The following is a 15,604-nucleotide window of genomic DNA, read 5'->3' as shown; positions in this document are numbered from 1 at the left end:
AGTGACTATCGCTGATTGCTGTGCAGACACATGGATTTGGGCCGGTGTCTGTGGGAGTTTCTCCGGGTGCTCCGGTTTCCTCCCACACCCCAAAGACGTGCTGTTAGGCTGACTGGCAGTAATAAATTGTCTCAAAATCAGTTTCCCTCAATCTGGATGGCCATAAAACATTAGACAGGGGTCGTGGGTGGAGAGGGGGACTGGTGGTGTTGAGATGGCGGTGCGGGCTCGTTGGGCCGAAGGGCCTGTTTCCCGGGCTGTTTTTGTTCTTTATTCTCTTCGTTGTTCACTCACTCACACACACACACACACACACACACACACACACACACACCACCGCCCCCCCCCATACACTCAAACACATTCACACACATACTCACTCAGACTCTCACTTACACTGCAATAAAGTATAGGCTAATTAGGCTATTAAAATATAACATTAACATTTATTCCTTTCAGTAAGAAACAGACAATAAAAATCCACTAAAACCTGGGTGCCATTTATCTATCCTTCGGAACTCCCTAAATAAGCTCAAGTCTTGTTATTATTTTATTATTTATAAAAACATCAGCAGAGAGACAAGTGATCAAACCTGAAACACGTCCAATCACAGTTGGCAGGATGATCATTCCAAATCAATCACTTGTTAATTTTGTACAGACACAGATTCCATTCCTTTGTTTGAAGTATAGTTTGGATTGGACAGAATAAAGGAAACACTTGTGAAAATCAGAGTTTAAAATATCCTCCCCTGAATTGTCACCAAATTCAAGCCTATCTCCAGCCTTTAATCCTCAGGATTAAAATTCCCTTCAAGTGGCTTGGGGGGGTGGGGTGGGGAGGGGAGGGGGTGCAGTTAGTGTCCGGATACCTGCTCATTCCCATGGCAACCAGGTGAATTCTCATTAACTGTTTATCTGGAAACAGCATGGAGTCTGATCCCAAAAACCACCCAAAAATACCCCCTTCCTCCACTCACCCAACCAAACCCCATCTCCCCAAAACCCTCAGTCATTCGCCCCTCCCAATCCACCTCTCCCCCAGCTCAGTCACCCTCCCATTCCCAGCCTAACCCACCCCGTCCCCTGCTCAGTCTCCCCCTTGCCCACCATCAGCAGTGAAAACAATCTGTGTGAAGACAGTTTAAATATTCAGTCAGAAGGCTCTCTGACTCTTTAGTACAAGGTGATGCAGCGATCATATGTGGAACATTCCGGATGCCACTCTGTTTCCCCAACCTCCCCCCGCCTCGCCCCCGACCTCAGCCTCAGTTATCCATTCCCAATTTGGCCAGTCCCTGTCGGAAGCCATGAAGCTCATCAATTTTCCCATCAAGAACTTCGAGAAATGATGTTAGTTCTTTCTTCAGATTTCCCTGTTTATGGCGGCTTTCTTCAACATTTGTCTTTAGTGATTTTGCTTTGTCCTCCAGCTCCTTGTTTGTGTCTTCAGCAGCCTGAGAACAGACAGAGTATAGTCAGAGAAGGAGAGACAGTGCCGAGGGAGATGGACAGAGGCTCTGCTTGTCCCAGTCTCTGGAGCTTGTCTCATTGTGCTAGTCTCTGAATACTGGTATCCCATGGAAACGGTTCAGACTGTGAGAAAGGGTCTCAGATCATTGTCCTGACAAAACTGACAAAACATCTCAGATTAATCACAGGAGAATTGAAAACTAATTCACCTCCAGGATTTGTTTACTGACTCAGTTAGCTTTGTCCCATGTGATTCAAAAATTCACTGTGTTCATCATTACCTCGAACACACGATCGTCCAGGGAGAGGAATCCACCTGGGACTAACACTGAAACCAGAATAGCCAGGCCGAATGTAAACAAGTGCCATATGAGGGGCACAAACAGACAGCTCGGCCTAAAGACTCACTACCAAGCACAGCAGAAGAGAAAGAGAGTGAGTGGATGGGAGGGAGGGAGAGAGAGAGAGAGAGAGAGAGAGACACTTCAACAGAATGAGAGACACAGAGAGACAGAGAACCCTTGGAGTGCGTCATCATGTTGCCTGTTACAGACACCATCCAGGGACCCGGGGGACCTGACCTAGAATCATAAAATCCCTACAGTGCAGAAGGAGGTCATTTGGTCCATCAAACCTGCACTGACTCTCCAACAGAGCACATTACCTAAGCCCATGCCCTACCCCATCCCCGTAACCCAATGCATTTACCCTGTTAATCCCCCTAATCTACACATCTTGGCACAGTAAGTAGTCTCACAATACCAGGTTAACCTGGCATTCACTTGATGAAGGAGCAGCACTCCAAAAGCTCCTGCCACCAAATAAACCTGTTGGACTTTAACATGGTGTTATGAGACTACTTAGTGTACCTATCCCAGTCTAACACTGACAACTTCACATCATGGCTACACATCTTGGGGCAGCAGGAGACAATTTAGCGTGGCCAATCAATCTAACCCACACATTTTTGGACTGTAGATGCACACACGGGGAAAATGTACAGACTCCACACAGACTGTAGTCCAAGGACGGAATTGAACCCCAGTCTCTGATGCTGTGAAGCGGCAGCGCTAACCACTGTGCTACCGCGCCCACCTGATCCCTTCTCTGGTAGACAGAAAGGATTTATATTACTAAAACTTTCCTGAGCTGAGGACATCTCAGCAATAAACAACTGTTGTAGAAACACTGCGGCCAATGTGTGCACAGGAAGATCCCACACGCAGCAACATGATAATGAGCAGATCAGTTGTTTGAGTGGGTGTTATTCCCACTCGCTGTGTACCTGTAGCCGTTGCTGTAAATCCTCACACTGCTCCATTAGCTGGGGAATTATTTGTGTCTCTTCTTTCAACCTCTCCAACTCCTGTGGAGGGAAAAAAGCAGAAATGAGTTTCTGCAAACAAACATCACCATGGTAACCACACACTCCCTGGGCTGCATGGAATAATGAAATAATGAACTGGACAGAATTATTCTCTGTGAGATTAGCAGCCATAAAATATTAGCCGAACATCTCAATAATCTCTAGGAAAAGCACAACAATAAGGATGCAAGGAATCCAAAATCAAAACAGAAAAACTCAGCAAGCTTGGCAGCATTTGTAGAGAAGCAATGACTTCTCATCAAAACTAGAGTAACTAGTTTCAAACAGGTTCAGAGTGAGGGGGTGGGGAAAGGGAAAGAATAGAAAGGGAAATGTAATAGTGTGAAAGGGAGGAGGGGATAATCTGGAGTAGACCCAGATTACCCCAAATTAGACCCAGATTTGCCCGTCCATCCCTCTCCCAGGGGTAATGCAGTAATGCCCCCTCTATCCATCATACAGAATAAACAGTTATGGAGCGGTTTTGGAGTGGCTAAGATCCTCCAACCACACATGAACCTTCACCCCCATCCTGGACTACACCTGAACCCGTGCCTAAGAGGTGAGAGACCATAACTAATGTCCCCATAATTTAGCAGCTTTGACACAGCTGCCACATGTACAGTTAGTACAGGGATCACTGACTGACATATTACACCATTTAAAGTTTTCAATCACCCTGATCCTCAGAATCCTTGGCAATGAGTTATTGGAACTGGCAAGAGTTTACTGGAGTGATGGCATCATGATCCTCTTTAATAAAATATTCACTGTAACCAGGTTTGTCTGTTAAGATAATAAAGGAACAAACCTGCTCCTTTTCATTAATGTCAGCCTCCAGTTGCTTCACAGTCCGGCTCAGGCGTGCATTTCTCTCTCTCTCCTCATTGAAGTCGGCACATTGAGCCTCAAGATCTGCAATCTGAGAGCGATAAACAAAGACATCGCGAACAAAGGGCAAATTCACTTGTTCCTTTTCATCAGACAGCCTTTTGATAAAAACACTGAAATGAGGCTCTGTTTTCTGTATAAGATATTGGGCTGCATTTTAATTCTAAGGAAATAGATGTTCAGTTTGTTAAAATATTGTCTATTTGCAAGGAACAATAAAGGTGACCTGGATTCCTCAAACATTTAACCACAGTCATTGCCAATGGTGGGGGGAGGGAGTCTGGTACAGGGTCATCGAGCTGCCAGGGACTAAAGATTCACCTCTTGATCACAGCTACAAGCCCCTGCTCCCAGAGGTAAATCATTGTAAAATTCTTACCTTTCCTTTATCAGTTATGAAAATATTGGAAAAAATAAAGCCCTGTAGATATTGGAAAGCTGAATGCTAGAACCACCCAGTAGTACAGGAATAGTCTATAGAGAGAGAAATAATATTTCAGTCAATGACTTTACTTCAAATAAAATTATTGGAGACGGAAAAAAGCGTGTTTGCCCGACAGTGAGAATCATCCAGTCAGATGAGTAAGAGTCTGCTTGTACGTCAGATGCCCAATGGCAGAAGCTGGAGGGGGAATCATGTGATCAAACCTCCAGGAAAGTGCAGGCAGAGTTGGGAACTGGTGTGGTGGGAATTCTATTTGATGTTTCTGATGGACTGCTGTCAGCTCTCCATTACCCTGTACAAGCTGCAGGAAGGTTGGGAATTCAAGAGAGACGCAACCTTCTCCAGCTCCAAACTTGGGATGGTTTTGCTCATTTTTCCCCAAACTGTTTAAAACTGTGGAGAATTCTGGATCCCTCCTCCAGTTTATGCGACTTCCTCCCTTTATTTCTTCAAGAAAACACAATAATTTGGGTGGCACGGTGGCACAGTGGTTAGCTCTGCTGCCCCTCAGTGCCAGGGACCCCTGTTCAATTCCCAGCTTGGGGTCACTGTCTATGTGGAGTTTGCACCTTCTCCCCGTGTCTGCGTGGGTTTCCTCCCACAGTCTGAAATAGGTGCTGGTTAGGCACATTGGCCCAAACAGGTGCCGGAGTGTGGCGACTGGGGGATTTTCACAGTAACTTCATTGCAATGTTAATGTATGCCTTACTTGTGACTAAGAGATAATAAAGAAAATACAATAATTCTTAGAAATACTGTTCTTGAATCCAACATATCTACTGCTGCCTCCTCTGTCACCCGGGGATGTAGATTATCAGCCCCTGGGCATTTATCTGTTTTCAGTCCTATTTATTTCTCCAACACTGTTTTTTTAGTAATATTAATTTCCTTCGATTCCTTCTTCTCACTAGCCCCTTGGTTCTTTTGATTCTCGAGGACAGGTTGAGACAGTGAGGACTGCAGGTTCTTCCTAATCCAGAGGTGAATCTTAAAGACTTCACTGGCTGTGTCAGTTAAAGGTTGCTGGTCTGTGATATTCCTTGATTTGATTTGATTTATTATTGTCACATGTATTAGTAATACAGTGACAAGTATTGTTCCTTGTGCGCTTTACAGACAAAGCATACCGTTCATAGAGAAGGAAAGGAGAGAGTGCAGAATGTAGTGTTACAGCCGTAGCTAGGGTGTAGAGAAAGATCAACTTAAATGTATGGGGTAGGTCCACTCAAAAGTCTGACAGCAGCAGGGAAGAAGCTGTTTTGAGTCAGTTAGTACATGACCTCAGACTTTTTTTTATCTTTTTCCCGATGGAAGAAAGGATGTCTGGGATATGAGAGAGAGCTGGACTCAATATTGAATCCATAAACCCTGTTGTGACAGAGATTGCCTTCACTAACCTTCTGTCGCAGTTCATCTCCTTCTTCCTTACAATCCAACAGTTGTTTTTTCCAGTGTTCGACATTATTTGTTGACTCCTGCAATGCAATGCTGAGTCGAGCGTTGTTCTCTCCCAGAGTCTGGAGTTCCTGCTCCCACTTCTTTGCAGCAGCAGATCTGGATTGAGAAAAACATGTTACTGCCTCGTACCTTCAAACTCACATCTGCTCCCCTCCTGTAGCCTCAGTGTTTGTTATCTGTACATTGGAGACTGGACCTGAGCTACAGGTATTTCTGAAAGAACAGATAAATGGAACACTGGTGTTTTATATAATCCTTCATTTCTCTCCTCCTTTCAAATCAGGACTCTACCCAGGTTTCTGACTCATTTGTTAGTGAGAAAGAGAAGCAGAGAGCTGTGTATACATCACATTTTCTCTTTATTGTTAACTGGTGCTCTTGGTGTGATTGTACCAGCTAATGTCCATTGTCCATGGTGTCAGGTCGACAGTGGGAGGCCATGGCTGCACAACCTTCAGAAAATAGTTGCCAGTGACTAATCAGGACTTGGTGGCTACAATAGTCAAACTGGACCATCGCTGTGGAAATCCAAATTGTGGAGCCAACAGAATAATCAGAGCCTCAGTAAGGAGGTGGGAGCTGTTATAAGTCATCACTGTGCTAAAGAACAAAATATTCAGCAGCACTGAGCTGGAAGTGTTTGAATTCTTGACTTGGGCACTATACCAGAGTGCCAGCCAAGCAAGGCAAGAACAGAAAGAATTTGAAATGCTTCACTCGACAAGAGTTCCAACAATCTGAGTGGGGTTAAGGGTGATAATGAAAATCTTCAATTAGCTGATGATTCAGGGACAGTTTGTGCAAAAGCTTTTAGGTAGAACAAACTGGTTTTCACAATTAACAAAAACAGAAAATGCCGGAACTGATGTGAGGTCACTGAGCTGAACCAATGGACAGGATCTTGCGCCCACTCTCTCTGTGCACCAGATCATCAGAGGGAGGGCTCAAAATCCAGCAAAACCCGGAAATCACTAATCTCACTGGCGAGATCGCAATCTCCAATCTTCCCGTTCCACACCCCACCCCCGCCCAGCCGGTGATGTAATCATGGGCATGAACCCAGATTTCAATAAACTTAATTACAATTATACACCCTCCTCACTAAATTACACCCTCCTACTAGATTTACCACAGCTTCACCCAAATGAAAACTTGTCGAGGAGATCCCTCCAGGGGCACAAGGGTAAATAAAGCCCCTGGGGAAAGGGACATGCCCTGGCACCGTCCCCTGGCACAGGTAATGGGAACATAGGAATTAGAATCAGGTGGCCAGTTCCCAGCACTGTGTCCCTGACTGGTGTAAACCCCACCCATTCTTTTTGTATTGATTTCAAACTGAGAAGATCCAGAGAGAAATCAGACCATTGGGCAGTTTCACACTGGTTTTCTCACCAGAACTGACGCTTTGACAAATTCTCATTAAGATCCCCCCCCCATTAACTGTTTCTGTCTCCAATGACGCTGCCAGACATTCTGAGTAATTCCAGAATTTCCTCTTTTTATTTCAGATTTCCAGTTTAGGTTTCTCACGGGTCTGACTTACTGAGGTGACTGAGTGCAAAAACATTGGTAAAAATTCACAATGTGTTTCCCATCCGTTCATGAATGACCCTGAGAATCAGTCACTGAGGATAAATCAGCAACAAATCACCTCTGAGGACAGAGTGCAAATCCATTCCTGAAAGAGAGTCATTAAATCTACCCAGAATAGACCCTGTAATCATCACCAGTGCAATGTCAGCCCAGCCACATCCACCCACTGGAAGGCCCAATGCTGTGTTCTGTTTACAGACACTCCCAGGACTGGCTGCTCTCCCGGTGTTTGGATGGATGAATCTCACCCTTGTGTGGAGACTAGTTTGATGCGGTCATTGTCATTCTTTAGGAGGGTTTCAATGGGAGGAGGGCGAGTTGCTTTTTCATCATCCGTTCCGTTCACACTTGATGCTTGTGGCGAAGTTGGAATTTCATGGCTGGATTCCTGGAATAGAGATCAGATGAAGAAATCAGAAATCGGATGGAGGCCTCACACTCTGGGTCTGACAGAAAGTTGCACAGAATTTACAACATACCTGACGCGACTGCCCTGGCTGAGGTTTCCAAGATGTGGAAATGCCGGCGTTGGACTGGGGTAAATACAGTAAGAAGTCTCACAACGCCAGGTTAAAGTCCAACAGGTTTATTTGGTAGCAAAAGCCACTAGCTTTCGAAGTGCTTGCTGCTCCTTCATCAGGTAAGTGGGTCTCACCTCACCTCTGGAATTGAGCTCTTTTGTCCATGTTTGGACCAAGGCTGGACCCACTCACCTGACAAAGGAGCAGCAAGTGCTTCAAAAGCTAGTGGCTTTTGCTACCAAATAAACCTGTTGGACTTTAACCTGGTGTTGTGAAACTTCGTACTGGGATTTTCAATCCAGGTAAACCTTCACCTCTACTACAGCAAATCCAGCAATCCTTGTTCCTTCCAAGCTCACTTGATCGGTATCCCCCATCCACCACCGAGCCACAATGGCAGCTCTGAAATCCCTCCGTAACAGCACTGTGGATATACCTACACCTCGAGGATGCTGAGTGAGCACTGGATCACAGAGGAAAGAGGACCAATCAGGAGATTAATGGCAGTAACTGCGTTTGGTCCCTGCATCCTCTGTCCTCACCTCACACTCCAGTGGGAGAGGTGAGTGGGAGAAAGTTGTCTTTAGAGGGTCCCTAGAAGTTTCTCTCTGGTCAGTTTATCTCTCACTTTCTGCGTCCTTGCCTAAACATTGAGAGGTGCCAGTGTGCCTGTCTCCCGCACACAGTCAATAACTCTCATTAAATTAAGATCTGATAGAAGAATACAAGATGAGAGGCATGGACAGAGTGGATAGTCAGAAGCTTTTTCCCAGGGTGGAACAGTCAATTACTAGGGGGCACAGGTTTAAGGTGCGAGGGGCAAGATTTAAAGGAGATGTACGAGGCAGATTTTTTATACAGACAGTGGTGGGTGCCTGAAACTTGTTGCCAGGGGAGGTAGTGGAAGCGGATATGGTAGTGACTTTTAAGGGGCATCTTGGGAAGTACATGAAAAGAATGGGGATGGAGGAATATGGTCCCCAAAAGGATAGGGGTTTTAGTTAAGTCAGCATGGTGGGTACAGGCTGCAGGGCCTGTTCCTGTGCTGTAATTTTCTTTGTTCACAATGTCCTGTGTATAAATTATGCGAGACAAAGTAACTCAATTGAAATAATGGTGAGATTCACTGAAACATAGACAACAGGGAAATAAATGAGGACATTCCTGGACTAATAATCCAGAGATCAGGAGTTCAAATCTTACCACAATGGTTTCAGAAATTTAATTCAGTTTATGTAAAATAAATCTCAAAATAAAGAACTAAATTCAACAAAAGTGACCATAAAATGTTCATATTGTCAGCAAAAAACCCATTTGGGTCACTAACGTCCTTTAGGGAAGGAAAACTGCCATCTTCACCACGTCTGGCCTACACGTGACATCAACCCTCCAACCACAACAACTGGGTATGACTCAAATCAGCGGAGAGTTTTTCCTGATTCCCATTAACTCCAACTTTGCTAGGGCTCCTTGATGCCGCACCTGGTCGAATGTGGCCTGGATGTTGAGAGCTGTCGATCTCATCCCTGGAATTCAGCTCTTTTGTCCATGTTTGGACCAAGGCTGTAATGAGGTCAGGAGCTGAGTGACTCTGGCAGGACCCAAACTGGGCGTCATTGAGCAGGTTATTGCTGAGCAGGTGCTGCTTGATAGCACTGTTGATAATCCCTTCCATCACTTTACTGATGATTGAGAGTAGACTGATTGGACAGTAATTGGCCGGGTTTGATTTGTCCTGCTTTTTGTGTACAAAATACACCTGGGCAATTTTCCACATTGCCGGGTAGATGCCAGTGTTGTAGCTGTACTGGAACAGCTTGGCTAGGGGAGTGGCAAGTTCTGGAGCACAAGTCTTCATTACTATTGCTGGAATGTTATCAGGGTCCATTGCCTTTGCAGTCTCCAGTGCCTCCAACTTTTTCTTGATATCATGTGGAGTGAATCGAATTGGCTGGAGACTGGCTTCTGAGGTGCTGGGGACAACTGGAGGAGGCTGAGATGGATCATCCACTCAACACTTCTGGCTCAAGATTTCTGTGAATTCTTCAATCTTATCTTTGCACTGATGTGCTGGGCTTCTCCATCATTGAAGATGAAGATATTTGTGGAGCCTCCTCTCCAGTGAGTTGTTTAATTGCTCACTAACGTTCACTACCAAAGTCCTGTGTTGTAGCTTCACCAATGTTGACACCTCACTTTTAGGTGTGCCAAGGGTTGTTCCTGGCACGTCCTCCTCCTGCACCCTGGTTGATCCCCTGGCTTGGCGGTAATGGTAGAATGGGGAATATGCCGGGTCATGAGATTGCCCACAGTGTAAAATAAAGTTTATTTATTAATCACAAGTAGGCCCACATTCACACTATAATGAAGTTACTGTGAGAATCCCTTAGTCACCACACTTTGGCACCTGTTGGGGTACACTGAGGGAGAATTTTGCATGGCCAATTCACCTAACCTGCACATTTTTGGACTGTGGGTGGAAACCGCAGCACTTGGAGGAAACCCATGCAGACACAGGGAGGACATGCAAACTCCACACAGGCAGTGACCCAAGCTGGGAATCGAACCTGAGTCCCTGGAGCTGTAAGATAGCAGTGCTCACCACTGTGCCACCGGATGCTGCTAGATCTGTTCAAAGTCTATTCCATTTAACAAAGTGGTATAGCCAAAGGGATCTTCAACGTGAAGACAGGACTTTGTCTCCACAAGGACTGTGTGATGGTCACTCCTACCAATAATGCCATGGACAGCTGCACCTGCAACAAGTAGATTGGCAAGGATGAGGTTAAATAGGTTTTCCCTCTTGTTGGATCCTTCACTACTTGCCCAGTCTAGCAACAAAGTCCTTTAGGACTTGGCCAGCTCGGTCTGTGGTGGTACCACTGAGTCACTCTTGGTGATGGACATTGAAGCCCCCACCCAGAGTACATTCTGTGCCTCTGCCACCCTCCATACTTCCTCCAAGTGTCATTCAACATGGAGGAGTACTGATTCACCAGCTGTGGTGATAATCAGCAGCAGATTTCCTGTTTCATGTTTGACCTGATCCAGCGTTGATGTTGAGGATTCCCAGGGCAACTCCCTCCCGACTGTAGACCACTGTACTGCCACCTCTGCTGGGTTGGTCCTGCCAATGGGACAGGACCTATCCAGGGATGGTAATGGTGGTGTCTGGGGTGTTATCTGTAAGATATGACTCCATGAATATGAATATGTCAGGCTGTTGCTTGACTAGTCTGTGAGACAGCTCTCCCAATTTTGGCACTAGCCCCCAGATGTTAGTAGGGGCGAGTGTGCCAGGTCGGCAGGGCTGGGTTTGCCATTGTCATTTCCGCTGAGTAGGTTGATGCCAGGTGATCTGTCTGGTTTCATTCCTTTTTGTAAGTTTCACAGTAGTTTCACTGAACTCAGTGTCTCACTTGGCCATTTTCAAGGGCAGTTAAAAATCAGTGCTGTGGTTCTGGAATCACATGTAGGCCAGACCGGGTAAGGACGGCAGATTTCCTTCCCTAAACGACATTAGTGAACCAGATGGGTTTTACAATCGATAATAGTTTCACAATCACTATTATTGAGACTATCTTTCTAATTGAGATTTATGAACTGAATTTAAATTCTACCAGACGCTGTTCTGGGATTCGAACTTGTGTCCTTTGGATTCTCAGCCATGCAGCGCTGCCTCCCCCAGACTCTTCACTATCGTTTGAAGTGCCCATCCATCAAGGATAAGTGGGGGCTGGAAATAAACCAGCCTTGCTCCTGCCTCAGCAAAGGGATATCTCTGGGTTTGCAACGTGGGCTGTCTTCACAACAGGGTCTGAAGAATTTAATCCTTTCTTTGAATTTTAAAATGATTATGAATCTTGAAAGGTTCATCGCAGGGTCTCTGATCAGTGTCTTCACAATCAATCATTACCATATGTTACTGCACTAAATGGAGCGAGAAGGAAGCTGGCGTGAATCACGATCTCTATAAATGGGCAGAGAGGATTTACGGGGATAGGAGGTGAGAACTGAGAGTGTGAGGTATTAGTGTCAGCATCAGAACCAGAGTTAAACAGCTGATCAGTAACTAAACTCTCCCTCAGCCTGAACACTGGCCACACAAAACAATTTTCAAATTCTCAGACAGCTTTCAATGGGATATGGGTGTCATTAGCAAGGTCATTTATTACCCATCCCTAATTGCCCCTGGGAAGATTGGGGTGAGCTGCCTTCTTGAACCACTGCGGCCAATGTGGTACAGGTACACCCACAGTGCTGTTAGGGAGGAATCATAACCTAATGATGATCTAATGCTTACAGGACAGGTATACTTACACGAGAATGGTTACTCGAAGTTTCAGTTTTCTCCTGTGAACGATCTCTCGCCAGTCTCGCTGCCTCTTTAACTTCCTGAAACTTCTCTGCAAACTGCAATATATTGAATTGGAGTTATGGGATTGAGTGATGTTCAGACAGTGACAGTGAGTTATATGAAACTAAATCTTGCAAAGGCTTCAGATAATCTCAAAGGAGGCACAACAGGCCAGTTCCGGTCAGACACATCAACCCGTTAGTCGTCCAAGCCCATTTATACTGTCCCTGATAAACTGTAACTCGGAAATTCACCATCTTCAAAACATTGATTGATCACCTAACTCCTCTTTTCCAAAAACAATCCCAATTCCTCACAGTTAGAAATCCCATCTCTGCTGCTCTCCTTGGACCCTAAAGGGGGTAATAACAATTGCATCATCACAACTGCCCAGCACCTTATGTGGTGACACTGTGCTATGTTCAAGGAGGGATTGCTTTAAGAATCAGTGGTTTGTTATAGTTGGTTTGTCTGGGAGGAATACAGCAGTTGCTAGAAAGCAGGATAATTACTCAGTTTAGCTGAGTGTTTATTTAGCAGAAGGCTTGATGAGCTTTAGGGGCCATTTTCCCACCTCACCAAACCTGGAGCAAATCACACCGATCTGGGGGAACAGTGTGCAAACCTAAAAATTGGTGTCGTGCCCAGTGCAAAACAGTTTGTAATCGTCCCGGCCACTTTCTAACTGCAGGAATCAGAAAGGGTGTGAGCTGATTAGCATATTTGAAGTAGTATTTGATTATGCATAGCCTGTTCGAATCTCGGCACACGGAATTGTCTGGGTTTTGGGCACAGCACAATAACAGTGAGACTCATTATTGGTCTCCACAAGCGGAGACCTGGCGCGACAGTCATGCGGGAGGTGGGGGGGTGTCAGAGACTATTGGAGCCCCTGGTGGTTGGAGGCATGGCTGGCAGTGCCCACCTGGCACACCAGCAGTTGCCACTGTCCTGCCCAACAGTGCCAATTGAGCACTGCCAGTGTGCCAGGGCAGTGCCAAGGGGGTGGGGCCTAATGGATGAGCTATGGAATGGAATGGGGGGGGGGAGGGAAACTTGTTTGATGGGGGACGATGTTAGGGTCAAGCAGGGGAACCCCTGTAAGGGCCCTGATGTCGGGGAGGATGTGGGGGAACATGCTGCCGATGGGGGGGGGTCCCAGTCTGAGATCGGGGCACCCTTGCATAATGGTGCCTAAGTGGTCTGAAGCCGGGCTCACTGAAGTGTGTAACCATCCTCCCCAACATCAATGCAAAATTCCCAACTCCTCAGTAAGTGACTGAGTGTGGGAGGAGGCCTGACAGATCCATTATTTTCACCGTTATGACAAAATTTTGGTGGGAAGATTCTGCCCAATGTTTACCAAAGAGGAGGACTTTGGGATGTTTTCTTGATTAAAGTAATGGAAAGGTGAGTTAGGAATACAGGGTCATGTAGTCATGTGACACTCAAAATGGGAGGAGCTAGATTTGTAGCTGAGAAAAGTCGCTTTCTGAGTTCAGTTGCTGGTGAGAGCTGTTTAAAGATAGAAGCCTACAAGCAGCTTGCTGTATACAAACTCTCTGTAAGCTCCAAAGCTGTTAACAAAGGTTAAAGCAAGTATGCCTGGATTTGCTAACTATTTTTAAACCAGGATTTAACTCTGTAAGAGAAATATTGCTTAACTGGAACTGCAAAGTAATAAGTTAGAAGTTAAAGAATTGTTTCTTTTCATGTTTAAAGATTGTTCAATGGTTAAGAGTTAAACTCTTTCATTTTGTTAGAGTTACGCTTAAACTGTGCTATGAATAAAGTTTGTTTTGATATAAAGATCCCTAATTTGTCAGTGGAATCACTCCTGGGACAAAGCCTCCTTTCCTCACACTTATGCCAAAATAGCCAAATTGTTGGGGTCCAGTCTGGCCTCAGGGCTTCTGATCCGAGACCCTAACATGTAATAATTCCAATTTCCACTCCCTCAACCAGTTTTACTGATGTCTCTGACAGCAAGGCAGTTCCAGTTCCAAACACCATAAAGGCTGAAGTTCCAGGTGATACTTTGGTACAAAGTTCCAGGCTGGGTTGTCCCAAAAACAGAAGTTCTGAAGGTTTTAAAGAGAGGGAAATGATAAACAAAGCTGTGAATGACAGCAACATTTCACTGCTTCAGAGACAGTAATCAGAACCAACCAGGGCACACTCACCCTCTGACCCTCACATAACCCTCTGACCCTTCCCTCACCCTCCAACCCTTACATCACTCTCCAACCCTCATCTTCACGCTCTGACTCTCACCCTCTGAGCCTGACCCTTACACTCACCCTCACTCTCTCATCCTCAATCTTTCATTCCTTCACTCTCACGCCCTCCACCTCCTCCTCACTCTCAACTGCACTCTCCCTCTCCTCCCCCACACCTTCTCCTGTCCTTGAATCTGTCCTGAGGCATTTTTATCCCCAAACTCACTCCCTCTTTCCCCCTCACTCCCTCTTTCCCCTTCACTTCCTCTTGTTCCCCACCCTCTCCACCCCGCTCCCCGGGGTTTACCTTTGTTAAGTGTTGCTCCGAGGAGAAGCCCAGTCCAAAGACGGTGTTTGCCCTGCTGTCTGCCCATTGGCCGAACTTCTGCGAGGTTTTTGTGAAGGTCATGTTTGGGGTGACAGTGCTGTTTATAATTACCTGGGAGATACACGTGGAGAAATCCTATCAGCATTGCAAAAACCTCAAACACAACACTCTGTCGAGAATTCCTTCTCCTTTTCCACTCCTTCTTGTCCTATTTCTCTCCTTAATGCCAGGTTCCCATGCCCAGATTACCTGGTTCCCAGGTTACCTAGTTATTAAATTACCCATGTCACTCTCAATCATGCTTAACCTGTGTTGTATGGGCACAATGCTATCCGATTCTGTTGTCCTGATTCTATTGTGCATCTCACCGACTTTCGTTCAGAGATCAATGAAGTTTCTGTGATCCAGTGGTTTTATAGATTAATTATTGGGGAAAAGGTGCCACCATCTAACATAACACTTTCTCATCAAACCATCTCCTTATTACTAACTCCAGTGACAGGCATCAGTGAATCAAAAACACCTCACACAGACACAGCAGAAACTCACAACACAGTAACAGATCAAATAGTGAGCCTCCTACTCTTCATCTGGACTCTGCATTGAATATCACATCACCACGTCTACTAACATCCCCATCAATACTGAACCAGAGGAAAGGGAGAGATCACAGGCAAATTACAGGGAAATAATGAAACTTCCTAAAGTCCAACAGGTTAATTTGGAATCACAAGCTTTTGGAGCGCTGCGCCTTCAACAGGTCACCTGATGAAGGGGCAGCGCTCCAAAGCTCGTTATTCCAAAGAAACTGTTGGACTTTAACCTGGTGTGGTGAGGCTACTTACTGTTCCCATCCCAGTCCAATGCTAGCAACTCCACATCAAAAATACAGGGAACGAGAGAATGAGAGACAGACAGGGAGGGAGAGAAGGGGAGAGAGAGAGGGAGAGAGA

General features: G+C 45.6%; 1 protein-coding gene across 1 annotated transcript; it reads right to left on the bottom strand.

Moving 5' to 3' along the window:
• Nucleotides 1–426: 426 nt before the first annotated feature.
• homer2 (homer scaffold protein 2) lies at nucleotides 427–14,762 on the bottom strand. Its single transcript, XM_080214180.1, has 7 exons — nucleotides 14,631–14,762; nucleotides 12,068–12,160; nucleotides 7,475–7,614; nucleotides 5,573–5,729; nucleotides 3,651–3,761; nucleotides 2,759–2,839; nucleotides 427–1,457 (listed from the first exon to the last, which is right to left on the bottom strand). Exons 1-7 carry the CDS (start codon nucleotides 14,730–14,732, stop codon nucleotides 1,269–1,271), a joined length of 873 nt encoding a protein of 290 aa, XP_080070306.1. The 5' UTR covers nucleotides 14,733–14,762; the 3' UTR covers nucleotides 427–1,268.
• Between the last annotated feature and the right edge of the window lie 842 nt (nucleotides 14,763–15,604).

Source organism: Carcharhinus amblyrhynchos, chromosome 28 (assembly GCF_965287045.1).
Source record: "Carcharhinus amblyrhynchos chromosome 28, sCarAmb.v2.hapA, whole genome shotgun sequence".
Taxonomy (NCBI): domain Eukaryota; kingdom Metazoa; phylum Chordata; class Chondrichthyes; order Carcharhiniformes; family Carcharhinidae; genus Carcharhinus; species Carcharhinus amblyrhynchos.
This window is presented reverse-complemented; position numbering and strand designations above follow the sequence as displayed.